The following is a 23119-nucleotide window of genomic DNA, read 5'->3' on the forward strand; positions in this document are numbered from 1 at the left end:
TATGTATGATAATACGTACACATATGACATATATACATATATCGTAGTCTGTGCTCACTTGCGCCGCAAGTGGTAGAAATATATGTATGTATGTATTTATATATGATTTCTCATATATATATCGTAGTCTAGCGCCGCGAGTGGACGAAATATTCATAACTTAAAGCTCGGGATTTTGATAACAGTTTTCTAGTAACTTTCGTATGAAGTTGGATCTCCTTATACAGTCGTCATGCATTGTACTAATGCTACCTGTCTTTCACAGCAAATGTGAATCTTTATTATCGATAACTATTTTTGAAGTGAAACAACTCCCCAAACCAATCTAAGTATTTCTCTCTAAATCTGTAAACGACAGACGTTGCCGTATGTTCGAACGTCTTCTGCAAACTCCTCGCGTTCGCATTACGAAGGCATCGTAAAACGTAATTAAAAGAAATCCACGCGATAGGTTACCTCTGCCATGATTGACAACGTACAATATGGCTGATTGAAGAGCACCCGCTATGCGTTCGAATCGTGTCAACAACAGCGATGGGCAAAACCCTAGGTTTCGAATCAATCTGAAGTTTGCCGACGTGTTCGTCTCGTTTCCACTTTTGAACATTTTCCAGAGAAAGAAACGAGACAAACACATCGGCAAACCTCAGATTTATTCGAAGCCTAGGGTTTTGCCCATCTCTGGTTAACAACGCGCTTGGCACGCGAGATCGTTCGAGCGTGTTTTTCCGTGGCTCGTCACCCCACGTGCATAGTCCTGACGTTTATCGAATGCAAGCACTCCCGAGTCGCCGTACCGTTCTGTCGTTAAACAACGAGCCAGCTGTTCCGCGAGTCGAGTCCTCTCCGTTAGCGACAATTCCAACGGGAAAGTGTCTCGTCGCGTTGTCCGACACGCCTAGAGAGAAAACTTTGTCGTGTCCCGTTTCCAGCGATCACCTTTATTCGTCGTCCTTCGGCAACGCGACATTGTCGGGGATCGCGTGTTACGCAACAAACGTTGAGAATTAAAGGGAATAATGAATGAGAGAAAGGAAACTGCGCGACCACGATCTATGCGAGTAATCGTACGTGTCGAACGTGCTAGGGATCGTATTACACGCTACCAGCGAGATGGGGAATACCGTATTACGCGAGAATTCAGTGTTAAGCGGTCCATACACTCGGAGAACTATTGGAGGTTAACTGGTCTCGTTCGCGACAAAAACAGTCGATCAAATCTGCGGTGAAACCTCCGGCAAACCTCGATCGTGTATGAACCGTTCAGAGGCCCATTAGTAAGAAACGCGGATTTCCTACAACATTTCCACTCGTTAACTTCTTGCTGAGAGCTTGATCGTGCCGATCGTTTAGAATTTTTATTTTTGCCCGAGGCGTATCCTAAGCTTCGCGGATGTTTGGTTTCTGATCGAAGCGAACGTTCCACTTTAACCTTCGATGGTAAGAGGTCTTTGGTGTACAGCACGAGAAGAGAATGCAGCTGACGGTGCGTCCAGAAAATCTCGACAGAGGTCACGACACGACGGTTGAAACCAAGGATTGGAAGGCATAATTATGTCTCGAAGCAGCGAGCAATCGGGAGCTGGTGAAATTTCAATGGAGACACGTTTCGACTTAATTTTTCAAGGTGAACGGGATTTAAAAAAAAAAAGAATAAAACTAGAGCTGCACGGAGGAAGTGTCGACAACCTACTAATGCGTTTTAGCTTGTATCGATTTCTCTTTTCAGTTATTCAACGTTTAGCGTTAGTTCGTAGCATTGCCAACTGTAGAAAATCTTTGAATATTAAAAGTGAGCAAAAGGTGGGGAGAATTTTGAGCAAACCTAAATGGCAGAGAGTTAACAACGACCGCTGCGAGGCGCGCTTTCGCGGAACCTTTCACGGTGCGGTGAATTCGCGATAGGTTTCGTCCGTTGGACGAGCGATTCCCACGGGCGAGCATGGCGTGTCGCAAACGGCGTCTCGGCGTTGGACACGCACGATACGTCTCTTATTTTGCTCGCGTATCAGGTCATCGAGAGGCGGATGCTTTATTTATATACGCCGCGCCGAGACGGCTGGGCAAACAACACTGACCTCGAGACACAAGCACGAGTGACGTCGGGCATCGAGTTTTCTTTTTCACGCGAAGCGAACACCATCGGTCGATTCATGCGTTACGTGCATCCCAGATGCACGCTTAATGTCGTAAGTCCTCGAAGGAAACGTTCACCAAAGAGATCGTAGCACTAACACGAACGTCCGATTCGGACTAGCCGAAAACACTGGTCGAACCGACGCACTGAGCATATATATCCCTCGATGCACCGAAACGTCCCTCTAAGCTTTGAGGTTATCCTACACCTTGCATAGAACCGGAGATACGCGCCGTGAAATGATTACGAACAAAGAAAGGTTACGGACAGTGTATCGTTTGGTTCTCGTTTGTTTGTCAATTTGGAAGGACTTACGTTCGGCGAGCCTTCACCGCCCAATCCATATCTCGCACGACGTATCCGGTGAACGTGTCACGATGCCTCTCGTGTTTGCTTGCGTGGTGTCTGCTTCCGTGGCTCGGTGGTAATCAACAAAATATTGCACACTCCGCGCACGCACAACAGCACACAGCGTTTCTCTTTCTTCTTTTTGGCCGTGTTTCACCACTGGTCCGAACCGCTGCGCGACGAGCAGCTTGCACTACGCGCACGAAACATAGGACTTTTCATCCGGGTCTCGTTCGTCCACGGGGAAGACGGCAGAGGGGGGGAGGGGGGGAGAGAGAACCAGGAAGAAACGAGGCGAGGCGAACGAAAAACCCACGCCGAATCGACGCACAAGGGGCCAACGAGCGCACACGATCTATGACACAAACCCTACGACGATTCGACGAAGACTGAGTTCGTGAACGCTCGGCGACTGCGACGCGCATGGAGCGCCGCCCAGCGGCGGAGTGGGGAGGAGGGAGAAAAAGGCGGTGGGTTCAGTCGCGTACCGACCGCTCGGAGCGCCCCGAGAACCGACGACGTATACACCGCACAGTGGCGTACGCTAGGAAATTCGAAGCCTACGCAGCTGTACGGAAGTATGCAAATTAAAAAACCATCAACGTCTGAATGCCGCGGAATCCGTTACGAGAACGATGCGTATTCACGAGTTACACGTGCATACGTGTAGGTGGTTAAAACAATAAAAACGGTACAAGTATGGAATGTTGTAAAACAAAATGCGAGGTGTCCTTTCCTTCTGCGTGACAGTCCCAGAGCACGCTAGCGGCTCGTATCGCTTTCCACATTCTTGCAACTCTTATCTATCCTTCAGTTCTGGGAGATTCCTCGCAACGTTTAGACGATACTTTTGTGAAAAATATTTCCACCGTGCACGCTCAAAATGCGACACCAGGGGATCACGAACGATGGTGAATCTTGTCCACGAGTTCCTACGCCGATGCCTAAGCCTACCCACCGCTGAAACGTTTACCCGGGGGGACTGTGCAAGGAAGAAAGACACGGTATATACAAAAGAGGAAGAGAGAGCAGTAGTTGCAGGGATACGAGGGTTCTCCCTCGTGCAGTGGGGTTTCGCTCCCTGAACCCAGGCGGACGGATGTCGAATTAACCCCAGAAAAATGTGTACGTGTCCGCGTGCTATCGACGCACGAGAGAACCACCGTCAAGTACCGCACAATTTGCCAACCGATTTTATTCTAAAAAAATCACCGATGACTCTTCGGCGTGGCCGTGTATACATACGCGATACGAAACAATACAGTCTCGATTGTTTTTTTCTATCCAACAAATAAACGAAAAAGAAACATTTTATGCGCATAGTCGGACCGGTTTGTAACGATACTTTGTTACAGATCATCTTAGAACAAAAGACGAGCATCTGCGTCTCGTCGAAAAGATAGATTTTTGCAATGATCGACCGTCTTGTTCGAAATATCGATAACAGAGATTCGATAAAGATACCAGCGTTCAGAGGCTTTCGCGCAGCACGAAGGATGGATCCTTGCTAACCTTCCCTCTTGGATCTGATATTAAGCACACGCATACGCACACTAGGGTATCGCGCATCCCTCCCATACCAGCTGTTCCGATGTTGAGTCAGCCTGACGAGTGTGTGTGTCTCGTGCCCACCATTTTAGGCAGTGAAATTCAGCAGAATCCCTCTTCTCCATTTTGTTACGATACCATTTCAACCATTCCTGCTTGAACCATTCTGTAAAGCTTGAAGTTTTATTTATAACTCAACGAGAAAAAGAATGTCCACTCGCGTTCATTTCCTTTTGAATCCTCCGTTGCTAGAAACCACGTATCCTCAGGTTTCTCCTGTGGACTCAAGACACGACACGTTGCGTTTGCCTTCGGCGAGCACGACGTAATAATACGTCATAAAGCCACGGGCGCGCATTTCTCTCCCTTTCTCCAGACGAGACTCTTACCTGACGCGACGGAAGGGAGAAGACGGAAAGGAGAAGCGGCCTGGCAAGCTCGGTTTCTATGGAATAAAAGTCCGAGCACGCGGATTCCGGCGAACGGACAGACGTTCCCCACACGGTGGTAGAACGGACGCGCGAGGATCGACGAGAGAGGTTCAAGGCCAGACGTGGCGAGAAGGGCCTTTTTTCGGGACCCAAGGTACCAGGTAAAAGGAAGTCGGACACCCGGAGGACCAAACGGAATGACAAACGCCTGCTGGACGGTGAAGGGAAAGGTGAAAGGAGCGTCGGGGACGGGGAGAGGGTCACCATAGAACAGAATTCAGGTGTGCCTAACCACGAGATTGATATCGACGGTCTATCTTCGTGGAAACATCGTCGGTAGCGGTGCCGCACCCAGAAAGGAATGAATAAAGACGTCCATTTTTTAACAATTACGAGTTTCATTTCAATGTTATTTCACGCGAGACTTGCAACAATCAAAAAGCATCCTTTGCAGGGAATAACGAAACGATAACGATCGTGACCACGGAAAAACCTAGCTCCGTTCCGATCGCACCTCATCTACTTTTCCACTTATCCCTTCCTCTTTGTCGCCGAAATCCGAGAACGCGACACTCGAATAACAAATTGGAAATTTCGCATTCTGAAACCAAAGCCTGAAACAACGAAGAAAGCGATCGGAGCCGATGGGACGATGGTAAACGAATTCCTCGAATTCGAATGGGTGTCAAAGCGACACAAAAGCTCGCGAGTAATCCGAAACGAAAACGAAAAGTGTTGCGCGAACGATCGCCTCTCGCTCGACGATGAATTAAACGTCGATTCGTTCAAGGTTACCGAACACGAGAGAGGAATGATAAAATCGCAATACATACCGCGAGCCACTGCGCGCGTTCGAAATCAGAACGGCGACGAGAAGGGCGAATAGAAACGAAAACTTTATGACATTTTAATCCGGAGCCCATTGAGATGAGCGAGATAATTACGGCGTAATATCGTGCAAAATAATAGCATCAAAAGCACGGGATAATTAAATTCCCCTCGAAACTCGAGTACCGTAATCGGCTGCCACGGATACTGCGGGACGTTTCGAGTGGGTTTTCGCTCGCGCACAGTGCATCCCCTTTAAACTTTTGTCGAACGAGGTACGCGCGTAACATCGTGAATTGTATAGAAATTTCACGGAATAACCGAGCAAAATTTTCGAGGTCAACGACGAATTTGACGCGAACGCCTGCCGCGTATTATGCACGTATACTGCAAGGTCCACGGTCAATTGTTCTACATTCCGAAGAGGTGGGAAGGAGCTTAGGGACTTGCATGAAAATTCGTGCATAAACGTACCGAATCGATACAAGGATTAACACTAAAACGTAGATTCATAAATAATTTCCGTTGCGGATAACAAATTGATCATGTTTTCTGACACACAGGTTTTAATAATTGACTGATTTTAAGAAGAAGTTTCGAGTACACGATCCATATTCGAGACGTTTGAAAACTTCGGTTTCGATAATCGAGGTAGCACTGCATTTGATCCGGTAATACGTGGTTTCCGAAGAGGCAAAGGGCTGTCGGAAGCAGGCGAATCAAAAGCACCGTGCACGAGGCGACGAACTTCCATGCTTGGAAAGTTTCTTCGGAACGAAGAACAAAGGGAATTCGCAATATGGTCTCGAAGAAATAAGAAAGAGAAAAGGATGGGCGGTTTTATAAGAAGGAACAGGTCGCCACGGGTTTGAGAGCGGCGTCGTCCTCTCTAAGTATAACTTTTGGAAATTTCACCTCGGAAACTCGTCGCGTCGTCCGTGAGCCCCTTTGATCGTTCATCGAGTTCGACGCCGTAGCGACGCCGAGCACCGGACGGGGAATGCAACGGCAGGTCGGAGCCGCGGAATTTCGAAGCGAGAGTAGATTGCCGGAACGAGCGGCTCGCCAGAAGAAAAAGGCGAACACGCCGGAGAAGGAAGAAGAGGAAGGTCATCCGTGGAACTTCGTTGCCAACTCGAGCGACACGCCGGCACATTGTATGCAGATTGTGCAAGACTCTAATTACGAATAGACGAGCCGTTCTAACCCTTCAGTTTCATCCGATGTCCTCCGCGTAAATTGAAAAACAACCCATGAAAAGGAGGCGGGTTGATAAGGGTCATCTTTCGCTCATCATACGCTCGAAACAAGTTTCGAATTCCGACAATTTTTCAATGTCGTTGTATACTTGAAGGTATGTGTTTTTTTAATATAAGATTTACGTGATAAATAATATAGTAGGCCATAGAAATAATAGTCCAAAAATAGAGGGTCTTGGCTTTTTCCTACATCTCTGTCTGTAACTGTAGGATTACTTTCGATTATTGATTCTTTCTAACCTCCTTTCTTTCTTTGATAACCTCTATTCGACTTAATCTTGCATTTAGTGTTGTATTTGCTATTGATTATATGGAATTAAAACTAATGACAAGAGTGTTTATGTTCGTTTATGTACATGATACTTACGTATTTATTTTATTTTTCCCATGAAATATGCGCTTACGTTTAAAATATTTTTTTTTTTTATTTTTTGTAACGAGGTATGCTAATGACAGAAATGTATATCGCATCAAGGGTGAAAAATGGCCCTTATCAACACATCTCTTTTAGACACTTTTACGATAAAAGCTGCTCATATCCTATGCTATTATTACGTCAATCAAGTCTATTTACAATCCAGAGGACGATTTATCTGATTTTCGTTGGAGGATGCCCAGAAAAATGAAGGCTGCGTTCAAGGATTTAGCGACCATGAAGGGAACGCTATCGTAGAGACCCAAAATTTTCGAGATAGAGAGGATGTTTAACAATAACACCGCAAGTTCGTCCCACTAATCTCTCGATAATGCGAACGTAATCGGAGCTTCTAGTTATCCTATCGGAGGATTAACTGCATGGTATGCGATAAGGATTACGGGGTCTCTCCGATCGGTTACGAATTTCGAGAAAACGACTCCTCCTCCGCCTGCCCGATACCCCGCCTCGCGATCCATCCTCGAAATTTAATGACGCAGCGGTTGCAAACCTGTTCGGGAGGAATTCGAGAGTTTCCTGCGGGCCAATGCCGAACCGATCGCTCACCGTGCGTCACGGAAACCGTTTCGTCCGAAAACGATGATTCGGGTCACCTACGATATCGCGATTTCTATCGACGTCTTCCACGATTTCGATGCACGCGCGTAATTACCGTGGTAATCGAGCGATGGGAGCCGCTTTCCCACCGGGGAAGACGAGCAGTCGTTCCTTTTAGATCCCCGTTTATCCCTTCGAACGGAAGGTAAAAAAGGGCGCGACGTACCGTTAGAAAGCAGAGCTATGGTTGTCTCGTACCGAGACAGACACCGTCTATAGCGCTATACCCATAGCGCACCTTGTGGAAACCTTTCTCAGAGTGAGCGAGACTTTAGAGACGCGAAGAAAATCGACCTACACTTATGCCGATTATGAAGGAGTGATGGCTCTTCAAAGTCTCAATCGTAACGATCGAAATTTACGTTCGATTCCTGCGAGGGCCCCGGGACAACAGCGTGGACCTTCGAAACGCTCCGACGGTAGTTAGGTCTGGACGGAGACGGTTCTTCTCGGATGAACTTTGTTTCCACGTCAGCAAGGAGAGGAAGGACACGTGAGTCGGCCGGAATGACGGGTCTTTGTGCTCGGTCGGTCGGTCGAGTCCATCCAGTCCTCTCTCGACGATAGAAGCTGCCTCAGCCCGGGTCCAGGAGGAATGAGCAGAAGACGAAGAGGGAGAATGCGAGACGCCGAGGAGGAAGAGGGAGGTGAGGTCGCGGGGAAAGGGAGCCTCGGATGTGAAGTGAATGTTAGCTCGAAGGTCGGCTTTTGTCAGGCCCAGCCAGAGCAAACGAGAAGGAGCGAGGAGAGACGCGTTTCTCCGGCTCTCTTTTAGCCAGGCTCTTTCTCCGTTCCCTGGCTCCTCGCGAGACGACTAGTCCGCGATGCCAGCTACCTAGATCCATTTATACATCGCGGATCGTCAAGCCTGGTCGCGATAGATAGCGCGCTCACGGGACAATGACCACGAGAGACGTTTGAGGTGTGGTTGATGCGTGAGCACCTCGTTCAACGAGAAACGACACTTTGGAGGCCGCTGCTTCACCGCGTGGAAGCTTCGTTAACAAACATAAACACGATCAAAAAATTCGTAGAAAGTAAACATAAAAAAAAAAAGAATAACGCAGTGAAGACACTCCGAATCCAATATCTCAGGGCTAGTTCAGGTCAGCGAAGAAAAGGTCCAGGATATTACCATCCGGATGAACGATACCGTTCTTGTGAAAGCTAATCCGAAGCGGCGCGATAAGAAATTATTGTACTAGATAAGATTCGTGAAAGGTCTATCCTTCTGAGACCCCAAGAAATTTTCGAGCCGACGAGATCTTTTCTGTCGTTGATTTACTTAAAAATTTACGACCGGTTGCACCCAAAGTCCTGCAAAGCTGCCACGATCGTCGCGATCCGAAAACAACACGCGCCGATTCTCCGCGTCCTTCGCTACGCGCATTCGACGCACGTAACACCGCCATACGGATTCATTAGCAAACGATAGAATCGTAAGCTTCGCTGATAAATAGCTCGTGGACGAGACAATGGCAGCAGCAAGGGGCACGAGCTGCGGTCGACGCCGATGCTCTTCGAACGGAGACCCGGCGATGGATACGCACCGACTAGTCGGACGAAGATCGATGCTCGTCCAACGCGAACGAGCGAGAGGGCACGGTCGAGGACGAGGTGCATCCAAGTTCGTGCGTGCAAGTACGCGCGGGAAACGGAGATAAACGGCGAAGGGAGGAGGAGGAGGTCGGCATTGACCATACCGAGAGCGCAGCACGAGACGTGCACACTCGAGAGTGCATACCCCGGGGCCGTGCACGCGTGCGAAAGGGGTGCGAGAGCATGGTGCAACGGTGCATCGCTGCAACGAAAATCTTTGCCGTGGCTGTCTCGACGTATTAATTATTGTCGCGTGTCGCATGTACCGGAGGATGCTCGAGCTGCATGCATCGTGGAGAAGCTACGCGTGCACGAAACCCCGGGTCTGCGCGGATTCAGCAGAATGTAGCAGAGCTTAGCAGGTTTGGTAGAAGCAAAGGGGGACGCGGTCGATAGGAGGTGCCGATTTCGATAAAACGAGCGTACTAGACCTACGAGAAGTTGAATTACGTTATCTATTAATCTATTAATGCTAAACCTACAGAAATTATTTATAACTATTTCTACCGGGATGGAACAAGTGGCGGTCCTTGAAAGCATTTTTTTTCAAATTAAATGCAGAAATATTTTACGTGGAACCGAATCGAATAAAGTATGAAATAATTGCATATAATTCATATATTACGTATAAGAAATATGTAGCGAAGAATGAAAACGGTCATTTGACCGATCGTGATAGATGTAGTGTTAATCGAATAACGTTGCTTCGTTGCACCTCGAATGGTAAAAATTAGATTTCCTCGGTTTTCGAGTCTACCGATGTTCCGCGAGGCATCGTGCCGAGACAACAAATTTTTCCAGATGCCATCGAGCGGAAAAGACGCGGGAAAGGTATCTCGAGGTATCGATCGTCGTTTATTGGACGAGAAAAAGACGATGGAAAAATGGAGGAAAAGTGGGGCAAGCCTGGACGGCTGGTTTGCCGAGAAGCGTCAGGCTTTTCATCGGGGCGAGGTCGCGAAAAGGAGGAAAAAGGAAGCGCGCGCACGGTGTCGACTCTTGGAATTGTTGTCGATTCTTGGGGATAGCGAAATCGCGAGACGAAGGATGCGAACGGAGAATACCAGGATAAAAAAGATGGGGGGTGAAAACAAGGGAACGAGCGAGAGCGAGCTGCATCGAGAGGATCGTTTTCCGTGGTGTTTCACCGAAGGCGACGGAGCCTCTAATTTTAATAATTGGATATAGCCTTATCCTCGTGCCAGGGGCGTATCTTCTAGCGGAACCGGTGTCTATATGCACGTACAGTCGCACCTGCCCTTTACCTTTCTTCGTCCCTTTCAGTTCCACTCACCTAGGTAGACGTTATACCTGCTCGAGGCACGAGTACAGTCCTCGCAAAAGCTTTCGGTAATCTTCGAGGATCAAGACTCGCAGGGCTCCCACAGAAAATGTTTGCAAAATGTTTTCTGACAACGTTGCTCCCCCTCCCCCCGGATCGCCGAGACCATTTAACGATATGCTTCGCATCGTACGCTAATTCCCACGGGAGGAGATCGACGCAAGAAAACTCAGATGGAAGGTCGGAGACCTCGATCCGAATTTCCAGATCTGGATTCAGGCTTCTTGAAACAAGGTGAACGTAAAGCAAATCGGAGGTACCCGTAGGCGCATCGGTAATTCCATCCGAATAAAACGAGCTGCAACCACCGCCGCGAGAAGACAACTCGAGCGTACGTCTGCCATCGGCCACCAAGGTTAACGCGTTCTTTCGCGGTGTTTTTATTAAAAATCTTCCACGAGGAACGCGTCTCGAAGACAAGTCGACCGAACGAATCGTGACAGCGATGCGACAGTTGGTCGCAGACGCGCAGCCCATCGCGTGACTGCGGGCAATTGGAAAATTTCTCGATTGCGGATGCTAATTCTCGCGCTCTTCGTTTCGATAACGTACCTACTATTCCCGTTTCCTACCGGTGGATATGTGCCTCTGCGAGCAGAATGGAAGAGCGCTCGTTCCGGACACTCTTTCGGTTGAATCGATCCTCTCGCAGGTACAGAAAAGGTCGTCTTTCTCAGGGAAGAGATCGTTACCCATTGAGACAGCTTCAACGACCATCGACTTCCGTTCCAGGATTCGTATGGCGCGCTTTGTGTTGACCTCTTTGGAAAGAACGAGCGTGGTGCTGGCGTCGAAAAAAGAAAACGCAAAAATACTATTCGATCGTAAAGGGAACGTATCCAATGGTTATTGTTTTTTAATGCGCGCAGCGTTCGGCTATTTTATTCGACGCATAATCGATTGAATTCGGATTGAATTCAGACCGTGTCATTGTTCGTTAAAACTCAAACTTTTGTCATATTCGACATTTTTTTCCTATTCTCCAGTATTTTTTGCGAATTTTTTTTTTGTAGTTTTCACTCTCTCAACATGAATATCAATATTCCTTGTAAGGTTAAGATTTTCTTTTATGTATCGAGGAAGTTTTATGCTTATCTCTATATAGAGTCTATACAGTACAGGCTTATCTCTTTTTCGCGTTTGTGCCATAATTTCTTCGTTGTGCATAAATTTAAATACGATAAAATTGACGGTAACTATTGCATTTTCTGGAAAGTGCACAGATTTAAAGCTAAGCAGTTCAAACTTTGTTCGATAATTCGTGAAACTGGCGGAGTTACGAGACGAAGGAGCACTGGTGGAGACCTTTGTCTCTCACTGACCCTCGAGGCATACCTGCTTATCAGCTCGTTGGGTTCAAAAAGGCATGGGATGGCTTTAAATCTTTTCAATATGTCGTATTGTTGTAGCCAGGGGAAAATTTTAGTTATTAGGGAATTCCGTTTCCTCGGGATGGCACGAAATACCTCTGAGACTATTGCAGAAATAATTTAAAGTTTGAACTACGTATAAATAACATGTTTGAACAATCAGCTTGCATTGCCAATTTACCTAAACATCAAATTCAACCATTTGGCTTCGAAAACCTAACAACTTTTCATTTTAGTGCCAACGAGATAATTATTCGTGGGTTGCTCTCTATAGTTACGTAGGAAGAAGAGAGAGAGTAACGGACGTGGCCTCGGACGTTGTTAATTGGGAGCGACGTTATTAATTTCGCGTAAATCCGGTCGAATTAAGGACCTCCTGTGTCAAAATCACGAAGCGAAGGTTACCGAAGGATTCGTGGAGCGAACTCACGTTGCTGCCTTTGAATTTAATACGTGCTGTTTACAACGTCTCGTACAAAATTCGACGAAATCGTGAAAGAGTCCTCCTCTTGGAGCGCTCAAAGATAAAGAAACTATTTTGCTGTTGGTAGGTGTAAACGCGCGAGAGTGACAGTCGCTGGCGTTTTGCACCGGTGAAAAAGTGAAATCCTCGCTAATCTCGTAGTTGCATTCCCGCCGCTGCGGATGCAATTATGAATATTAACCTATCCGGTCGCCGTTGCAACGTTAATGAAGTTTTCTATTTACCGCGGTCTGGCAGGTGTGCGCTCTTTCTTCTTTCGAATCGTTAAGTCGCCGTGGAAACAAACGCCCGCGGAACGTTTAATTGCGGGATAAATTATTGACAAATATTTCAATTTATCCTCTCCATTGAATAATACTAAGCGATATCCTATTTCCTGTCTCCGATATAGAGGTATCGAGCTGAACCGGACATCGCAGTAGGATATCGGCAATTCGAAGCTCGAGGTTTCTCCGAAACTGTCCACTTCCTTCGTCACTTCGAAGCGCAGAAGAACCGCAAAAGTCTTTCCGGCGTAGCTGGCGCACTTGATCCGCCGCGCGGTGGTTCTGGAAACGAGGTCGAACGCGCTGAGATAGAGAAGAGTTTTCGGGATGACTCTCTCGTCATCGACAGGAAGCGCAGCTGGTTCCTCGAGGGATTTGGCCAGCTGTTGATGGAAGGTTTAGGTATGTCGACCGTCGATCCACGGCCGTGAGAAAAGGACAAGCAGGGTCGGGCCGGGTCGGATCGGGACGGGCGGTCGAGTGACTCGCTTCGCGAAGCCGAGGCCGACGAGGAAGACCTTCGGGTACGTGGAACAGGCTCCTTCCTTTCATCGAGGAGACTGCCAGCTTTCCAACGAGTCAGACGGGCACTGGAGACTGTCCTCGACGGGAAGCTAAGTACTTTTCACGAGTATCGCAAACGTTGCGTGGCCAACGACCATCTTGGTGAAAACGACAACGTCAAAAAAGAAAAAAAAATTCCGATGACGTTTGTCTTTGATTCTTAATATTCCATTATTTTTTTTTTATATAATTCGTCGCATCAACGCAGCTTGAAAAATGGGAAAACGTTAGATCTTCCCGATTTAGGTAAACGAGGAAGTCACGGTGCAACGACTTGACCTATTCTTTCCAAACTGTCTCCCTAGATTATTTCTATAGGAACATTCCAATCATCTCGTTTAAACGCGTTAATCTGCGCGATCTAGCAACAAAGTGCTCCAACGTACGTCGAAACGGGACCAGAGTTTTAAAGAAACACGTTTCATTGAGCGGCTAGCTTGAATAATTCCCATTCACGGTGCCTTCAGTTTCCCGTCCGTGCAGTTTCTATTTCGTCGGCCGTGATTTTGCCGACTTCTTTCAGCTACTCCTCTTTGTTCATTGCCTCGTCTCCCATACACCCATTTTGCGTTTGCCCATTCACGTACGAAGGAGCCGTTCGCTGCGCGAAAGAAGCGCGCAAAGAGATTCCTCGCGGTTCGCGAAACTGTCCGCTTCGTTTGCTCGGCTTCAATCTTCCGCCAGGACGTAAAATCGTTTGCCACCGATCGTACGCTAGGGAACGAATTATCTACGCGTAGTTTGGATATGGAAAAGTTCCAAAGTTCAGAGAAGCGGTGAATTTCGCTGTGCGAATCGCTGACTTCGTATTCCGCGCAACAAGTTCGCGAGTTCCCAGGAATATGGTGCGGAGAAGAGGGACACAGATTAGAAAAGACGCGACCACAAGGTTCTTCTCCCTTTAAAAACCACGCGCAACGTGGAACGTCATACAAGATTCGTTTCATCCCACGTAGAATGGTATCTTTTTCCAACTGGATGAATCGCCGAACGAGCCAACAATTTATAGCGAGGGAGGGACCGCGAATAAACGAAAGGACCGGGATAGGACCCTTCGGTAGGACGCGAGAAAAACGTACATAGACGGGCCACGTTTTCCCCCATAAAAAAAAGGAGCCTTCGAACGAGGAAAGACGCAGCGGGCTACGGTGCAGGGTCAACGATAGATAAATGGCGTCGGAAAGCGCAAGAGAAGCGAGGCTGGAAAACGTGGCGGTCCATTGTTGCGCCCACGTACAGGCTCTTTTCAGGTTGATACCGCTGGTGCTAAGAGGAGGTAACGAGCGAAAAGACCCGAGCGGAGAGATCATCGAAACATCTGTCGAGGTTGGAAGAGGATCCGAACAGGACGCGAGCAACGACGACGCGGGGAAGGGCACCCACGCTGCAGAGTTTTTGGAGGACCACGACAACGGGAATAGAGGGATACCTGGTGCAGCTGCGATTTCGATAGGCTTTCTGGAAATCACGCTGCACCTTGTCCACACACGCGCTCGCATCACCGATCTCTCATTTCAACGGCATCGTCGTTCCTTTGATAGAAACGCAAACACCAGCCCTGTGAGAAAAGACGATTCCTCTGTCTGGGAAATGAAATTTACCAAAACGCGGGCCCTGGTTCGATGAGATTTTGAAAAAAAATTAGAGAGAAACATAACTTCTTAGACGCAATGGTGAAATTTTATTAATTCTTCCCAGATATTTGGAAGATGACGATGAAGAGCAAGTCTGGAACAATGCAACTGTGGGACATAAAAGTCTTGCTTTTCATTTTTATCGTTTCCTGTATCTTTCATTTGTTAATTTTTTAGTTAGTTTCTATCAATTCACGAATTTTTACTTTGATCTCTCCGGTTACGCGGCTTCCAAGCCCATTGCGACAACTTCGACAGGCTTACGCTGGCAGATTTTAATCGTGTACCGGTCGAAGGTGTTTTCGAGTGTGCGTGTGGCAATTAGAAGGTGTCGAGTCATCGGGTGGACGTCCATCGAGGTTCGAGAGTCGCGCGACGCAGCGTTTGGAAAACGAAGTGGAGACCGCTCGGAACGGGACGCTCACCTTTAAAGTTCCCCGAGAAAAGTTCATCGAACCCGCGGGCCAGGCAGACGCATTAAAGACTAGCTTGCGCGGGTACAGCGCCAACGCCTTTGCACGTTCGAGGGCTCCGAGGTGAAAAAGCGCGTTAAGCGAAAGGGTCGGCGCAGTGTTATCGAAAAAAACACGGTGGTCTTTAACAAAGAGTTTCGTTCAGCCACAGAGGGCTGCGAGAGAAAACGAAGACCGACCCTCCTGTGCGTGCATCGAACGAGTGTCTCGCTCCTCGTTGACGAGGGAAAACGAAGAAAATAAGAAATTGGAAAACTCGCGCGGTGGTTAGCGGATGGAATAAATGAACTACAACTTTAACCCCTCGTAGACGAGTGTCTGTGGACGGCAATCATTTTCGACTCGTAAGACTCAAATGTATCATTTGGGGTTCGAGCATGTATCAGGTTGGTGTGAGAATAGTGTCTATTTTGAGATACTTGGAATTTAATAACGATGTAAGAACGACCCATATTCTTGGATGTGCTTACTGATTTCCTTAGATATCGTATTGTTCAGACAGTTGCCATTCAAGAACCGGCAATTATTTGAATAGTTAGAACAGTGACAAATCTTGTACAGTTCGAACGTTTTGAAATCTTTGTTAAATGAACCTGTTGTTGTTGTTCATTTTTACAAACAGCTACAGCTTTTACAGATACAGCTGCGTAGGCTACACTTTAAACTGATGCTTTCTTTTGACGCCTTCGTCTTGGTATCTAGTGCAAGAACTGGATCATCTGTTCGAATAGAACAATGAAAGAAATAATTATTTATAATCGTTCTAATTATTACAACAGCTCGATTTACTCCGAGGATTGGAGACTCGGTGAGCTCGAAGCTCGGCCAAAGCGCGAAGGGAAAGCTCCGAGTTCGCGAGATGGGCTTTCGGCTGCAACCGCAAATGGCACTATCCGACAGACTGCGCCTGTTCGTACGCCGAACCGCACGGAAAACCGATTTCTCTGTAAACCGCAACAGGAAAGGACCACCGTTGGCAATAGTCGGCTCGGCAGCTGTGACCGTAGAAGAGCTCGCGTTCGATCGTTTGGAAGTTAATCTAGAGAGGTCTGAAAGTCCGAAGATCGAGAGATCGGTGGACTGGTACCGTGCGCCAGCTTCCCCATAGGTCCAGCCGCTTGTCAATCATAAACAGTTGCGGTAAAATATGAGGCGTTGTTTAACGAACAACTTGTTATGAGTTGAATGAAACCATTATCCTTTGTACAATCCTTTTTTCGCCCAACGACGCTCTCGGCAGGGACTAACCAGCGAGATTAGTACTTTTTGCATCTATGTAGCTTAGAAATAACAATTCTAGCAAACTCTAGAGGTTAAACTCTTTCTTCGTTTCTCGTTACAACGAATTACACATTTCTGGACGTCCTTTGACGTTTACGAATCCAGGATGATGGCTACACGACTCAGTCACGTTCCAAAATAATAGCGCGAGGTTTCTATCGTGATGAATTAAACGACGCCGTCTTGGATTTATCGTTCTGCCGCGACACGCTTTTTATTTAATTGCGCAGGCTCGCGCATCACGCGACAAATTGAACCGGGGCTCGAACACTTCGAAGACCAATCGCGTTCTTCCGTGTCACGTAATTTATAGTGTCATGAAATCCTCGGCGCAGTTATACCACTCTTCATAAGTTCAAACTGCAATGTTTTATCGCGTTCGCCTTCAAACGCGAATCAACGTCCAAAGCAATAAAGATGTCACGAGTAAACAGGTATATTATGCTTTACCTCTCAATGGGTTACGCTACTCATTGTCTCGAAGTTGAAATAAATTAACGACGAATGTTTCCATAAAGTTTTCCATTTCACTAAGAAAAGACACATCGATGAACAGTTAACGCCAAAGAAAACGGTGATAGAGATTAATATACGCGATTCAAAAATTACTTAACTCCTGCGTGTACATTTTCAAAAAATAATACAATACTCTCAACACTTTCATTGCCAGACTGATTCACATGGAAATGTCTACATGGCTAATATTTTGTCTCGAGACAATTGGATAATATAGAATCTAATATTTGTCGTAAAAAGAATGGATAAAGAGCTCATGAACAAAGATCGCCGCCTCTCAGTCGCCTCTCGAGTGCAAAGCGCTCCCTGTAACAATTAATTTCCGTTCTTGCACGTTCGCGCTCGGTCGGAAAATAGAACGGCACGCGCGAAAGCGCCGAGAGAGCAGGAGGAGAACGCGTTTCCGGCCGAAAAGTTTGGCGGGAGAATGTCGCTGGTCGTTGGTTTCGCAAGCGGCGCGAGCGGAGATAAGCCGAGTCGCGTGCCAATCGCTTCCGCGTTTGTACCGTTATTAACCGCTCGCAGGCTCGGTCGCTCGATCGACAGCGGGGATCGAGAAACGGGTCACGGTGTGTGAGCGAGCTTTAGGCGCGTGCTATCGGCTCGCTCGGCTCGTAACTCCTTCTCCTTTTCACTCGAAACTGAATTTAGTTGTCTCTCGCGACACGCCTCGGCCATCCACGCGCCGTTTCTAGCTGGCCGCGGATTTATCCCTTTCGCTGCTGAAGGCGTGTATCCAAGCTCTCCCACATCCGTCAATGTGTTCTGCGGGCGTTCGTACACGGTCGATCAAATTTATTTATTGCTATACATTTGCTGTTTTATTAACCCTTTACACTCTGCGTCATCTCGTTGCAAAATGTACGCACAGGAAACATGAAACATTACATGAAATAGTCTGACTTTGGAAACGTGTCACTTCTGGGATTATTAGACTTGATTATAAATTCGTATAGCTTTCTCGAGCTTTTCGTTTATTAGCAAGCGAAGTTCACCGTATCGACGTTACGGGATTTGTTTTTATCTACGAAGAAAGAAAACGACGGAAGCTCGTCGAAATAATTGATACAGCGGTATCGGGGATGCGAGGTAATCTCTTTACGAAGCTGTAAAGCCGATAGAAAAATACCGTGGTCAACCGCGAATGCGTCGGCACGGAGCAGCGGGAATGCTAAATATTGGAAAAACGAGCGCGGCTTCGGGAAAACGGCCGATCAAACTATTTTACGACGGGAGCGGTGCCGGATTGCACGAAATTAACGAACCCTGAGAGTCAGCGTTCATCGACCCTGTCGCGAGCCAAGAATCGCCCCCATGACCCCAAGATTCCTCCGATTTTACGTTGAACTGCGTATTTTTCTAGCTACAGGCCATAAAATGGCCAGTTCGTTGCGAAGAAAATCTTGGAAACTGTTACTCTGAGCAAATCTATTTAACCCCATTCTGTCTTTGGAGACATGAATTATTGCGCGTAACTTCGAAACGAATTGACCAGGACAGCTGTACATTTAATGGAATATTGTATATACAATACCAGGGTGATCCTTACTTTAATGATTTTTTAAGTCTATGTTACGCATCCCCTAAATACCTTGGAAATACATACAACAAAATTCCTGCAAAATTTGAGCTCTGAATTTTAACCAAGCGTCTCAAACCTTCGAAAGTTTAAAATGGAAAATACATGGAATTTTTTCAATCGGTTATTTCTTTTTTTTTTAACTCCAATAAAGATTAATGAAACGATTTTCAAATCACTTCATCATTGTTTACCGAAGTTAGAATAAATATTGTAGTCTCGAGCACATTTCCATTACTTTGCACGCGAATAAATCATGAAACTAGACGGTCAAAAGAACCGTTTTACCCAATGAAACGAAATTAGGCACAAACGTATCGATTCCCAGCGCGCTTTTGAACGGAAAGTAAGCGCCCGAGAGATAACCGCGCGCGTTTCCCTTCTTTAAGTATCCTCTCTCCTTTTAATTCGTCGAGTAAGAGGTAGATCCAGACGAGAGGAATTGAATTTCTAATTGCAATCTGGCTCGAGAGGCGACCCGGAGCGGAGCGGAGTTAAGCGCGGTTAACGAGTACCGTGCAGCGGAAAAGTAGATTGATCTTTGATCCGCGACGATCCCTCGGAGGGGTGAAATTTCACAGTTAGCCGGTCAAGTCAAATGTCACGTTAAATGTCATCGATCGCGCCCGCGATCCGTCCAATTTTCTCATTTTTCCACGACTCGCCGTCGGGGTCGCTGGTAAAACGGCGGTAAGTTTCGCTAACGCGCAGTCGAAAGAATGGTAATAAGCGGCGGCGCCATTTTTCCTTTCGATGCTCGATCGCGAATAAAGGGGAGCGACGCGAACCGTTTCACAAGGACCACCGAGCAGGCCGTTTATATAATTTCATCGCTGCACTCGACTCGATCAGTGTTCCAAGATTTTTCTTGATAGTTAAGCCTTTCCACTCGACTGTTTTTTGGTTGAATTCGTTTTTCTTCCAGAAATTAATTGTATTAAACTAGGGTTGGTTGCGAATCAAAGGGCTCAGCCGAGTAGGAAGCTAGATGCGTTTGATTTAGATATTCTTCTTCTCGTTGTGCCCGCGAATTAAGTAGCAACGCGATTGAAATCCGAAGCGAGTCGTGAATTCAAATATGATTACTCCACTTCAATAAGTGTAAATTTATCACAAAATAGCTCCATGACTTGCGTTCCTGCTCGAAAAAATCACAAATACGGTGGTGTATTGAAATTGTTGGCCAGTAATGTAGAATACTATGAAAAAAGAAGATATGCAGCGGGTAGTAGTGTGCTAGAGAGTCCCAGGCCTAACAAACGTATAATTTGAGGTTTCGCGCGCGAGCTTCTAATCATTATTGTACAAAACGGAGACCACGACAGCACGGTAGGGTACCGCCGTGAGTTACGAGCGTGGCGGAGTGGCGGCACGTGAAAAATGTCGCGCGAACAGGACTTTCACTAGACTCGGGGAACGAAAAGAAGTGTCGAAAAAATGCACGCGCCAGGGAAACTGGGGCGTGTGCGTATAATCGATCAGGAATTATCATTCGCAATCTCCTTGGGATCAACCTTGCTTTCGTTGATCGCATTCTCGACCACGGGTAGGCACGGTGTCCTGGTCTCTGTCGTACGTCGCTGAACCAGATCATAATTAATGCATGAGGGGCTGATGTCACTTGTTTATATGGAGTGCGAATTTGTCGCGCGAACTTCTGTTCCGGTGATATTTTCGCGAGCAGCGCGAGCGTTCTACCATTCGACGCTTGTGTGAAAATTTCAACTTACGGTTAACACGTTGACTCTCACGTAGGGGTGACAAGGAATTTCACGAAGGAATCAAACAAATTAATTCTGAAGGCGAGGTGTTGAAGAAAATAAATCCGGATAGGATTCGTAAATTTTAAAGAGGATGCATAAATAAGTACTACCACGAATGTTAGATTGTATAATTTCTAATTATATGGGAACAACATTTTAAGCTAGTAGACATTTGTACGATTATTCGTCTGACAGACCTCTTAAATCTCTCGATATTATAAATATTTATTACTAAAGGAAAGGTGTCCTATTCCTAAAACGAACGAATAAATAAATAAAAAGTGAACCGCGACATTCGATCGAATTTTTCACTAAACAACTTAAATCATAGTCGCGAGACAACGATCCATGATTCGATAGAGACAGCATCGTCGCGCAGGGCGAACGAGCGAAGATCGAAATGCGGATCGAGCGACAGCGACACTAGAAAACCGCAAGCGGCACACGGGCTCCATAATATCCAGGAGAAAGGACTCGATCCGACAACCTTGAAGTTTGATGGAAAAGGCAGATTAACACGCTGACAAATTGATCAACCTACGATATTTTGCGGTTGCTCGAAAAGACACAGGCATGCCCGATCGCCTACGCGAATTAAGACACGGTTTCCGATCGCGGGCGACCGCTGTTGCGAGACACGTCGGAAACTTCCGGCGCGGTGCACGCCTCGTTTTGGTTCGCCATCTTTTTTTTTCTCCCCTTTCGCGAAAAATCTGTCGGAAGAATAACATTGGATTCACCTACAACGAACGCGGCGTTTGCCAAGGATTTCGACCGCGATTCCTCGTCGAGCGGTGCCGTGTTATCTAATAAACGAAGAAAATAAAAAATAAATACATACGCGGGGAGACGTTGAACACTAGAAGCAGAAAACTACTATAGTATCGCGCTCCCAAGAAATAGGTGGGATACCTCAGGATAAGTAAGGAGATGGAGTCAAACGACAACGCGAATCGTAGGAAAAGCAACCGACTGTAGACCCTTCATCGGTTCGAATCTCCTCATCTTTCGTTCAAACTCCTAAACTACGTTGCAGTCCTTCAACAACATGGAGATCGTTACCTATGTTCATTTCGATATAGTTGCTGCACGTAGTCTAACAAGACATCTGCTCTTACGACAGTTTCATGAAACGGCAAATGTACCGTAGTAAATAAATGACGTACACGTCTCTAGCAGCGAAAGTGAAACGTGAAATATCTGCTTTTCTCAAACGTGTCCCCAATCGCATAAATACTGGAACGAGATGAATTTTTCCTGGAGAAGGCCGTCGCAAAGGTGACTTTAATTTCGGCCAGTCTCCATGCGCCGATACCTGACAGAGCGGACCGTGCGTGCATGCTTTCGCGACCACCCACACGCCCTGGTGCACGTGCACTTTCCGCGTAGCTCTGAAATTAATAATGGAGCGAGGATATACGCGGTCTGCGCACGGTCACACCGCGAGACCAGTCGCCGACCCGTCCTACCGGGTGAACGCGTCGAAAGGGAGACCTGAAACGTCTGGTTTCGAATACCGGACTCCTTTCTCTTGCTCGCTCCAAATCACTCGGAACAATGGGCTTGTATATATATTAAATAAATAGTTGGTGAAGTATGTTACCTAATGCAATACAAAGTGTATACAAATACACGAGTGATACTCATTGATAGATTCGTAATTTTCTTTAAATATTCATTTCAATTGAGAAAGCGTCCACATGTTTATGAACGTAGGTGTATATAACGAGAAAAATACCATACAAGTTCCAATAATTGCAATACCAAATTGAGCCTATTACCATCTTAGAGACAAATGTATAAATAAAATATGTCAAATAAAAGTATAATCTAACTATCGAAGTAGGTATTCCATTTTATGGTATTTTTAATTATATTTGGGTGAGGTCAAACAGTCGTCGCGCAGTTTATATCTTCTGCTGAAACTATTACAGCCTATAGATAACTTTCTCGTATCAAACAGGCGCCGTCCAAGGTGCAGCCAGTTACAAAACGAAGCAAATGGCATACTCCTACCGCAGCATCCACGCAAAAGTAAATGTCCGATAAAAACCTCTTAAACGCATAGAGACTCGGAAGGTCCGCAAAGAGCCAAGAAGAAGCGCTCGAGGCTACGCTTCTGCTCCAGGCATCCTAATTAAAAATTACGAGCCGTTTAACGCGGGGGCGTGAGCCAAGAGAAACTTCAACGACCTTCCGCGGCCACGATTCCGACGAAGATAATTCGCGGCACTTTTCGCGAGGAAGCGGCGGCCTTCTTTTCCCGTCTCGCTGTGCACGTTCGCGAGTGCGTGCCGACGAAGTCAGCCATTCATGACCGTTCTCCAGTGGCCCCACCTTTCGACGACCTCCCCGATCGATCCGACCTCCGCGACCTCGTCAGGATGCTCTGGAAATGCGGATCCAACCCAACGCCACTCGCCCCGACACACTATCGCGACGTTTATTTATCGCGTCCTCGCAACTTTGCCATTTAGCGTCAACGACGCTAAATGAATTTTCATCCGACCTTCCCGTCGCGGCGCGTTACAGGATTCCAGGGCGCGCTTTTCAACCGAGATGGCAAACTCGAGCAGAAAGATAGGTCTATGCAAAGGAGGTATAAACTCAAGTCTGAGGGAGTCGTGTTATGGATAAAAAAGTCTCGTTTCCTCGTGTAAACAC

At 46.8% G+C, this 23119-nt stretch overlaps 1 protein-coding gene across 4 annotated transcripts in view; it reads right to left on the reverse strand.

Annotated features, from left to right (window-relative positions):
* The window catches only part of LOC128881240 (protein gustavus), a 100442-nt gene that overhangs the window by 37059 nt on the left and 40264 nt on the right, over positions 1-23119 (reverse strand). For 2 of the 4 annotated variants that reach the window (XM_054132083.1, XM_054132082.1), the window contains exon 1: positions 2453-2880. The exons of the other annotated variants lie outside the window; for them this stretch is intronic. In XM_054132083.1, coding sequence (XP_053988058.1) covers positions 2453-2481 — 29 coding nt within the window. In that variant the 5' untranslated portion in view covers positions 2482-2880. Of the gene's footprint in view, positions 1-2452; positions 2881-23119 lie in introns of those variants that run through there. 4 annotated transcript variants of the gene reach the window in all.

Source organism: Hylaeus volcanicus, chromosome 8 (genome assembly GCF_026283585.1).
Source record: "Hylaeus volcanicus isolate JK05 chromosome 8, UHH_iyHylVolc1.0_haploid, whole genome shotgun sequence".
In the NCBI taxonomy this organism is placed as follows: domain Eukaryota; kingdom Metazoa; phylum Arthropoda; class Insecta; order Hymenoptera; family Colletidae; genus Hylaeus; species Hylaeus volcanicus.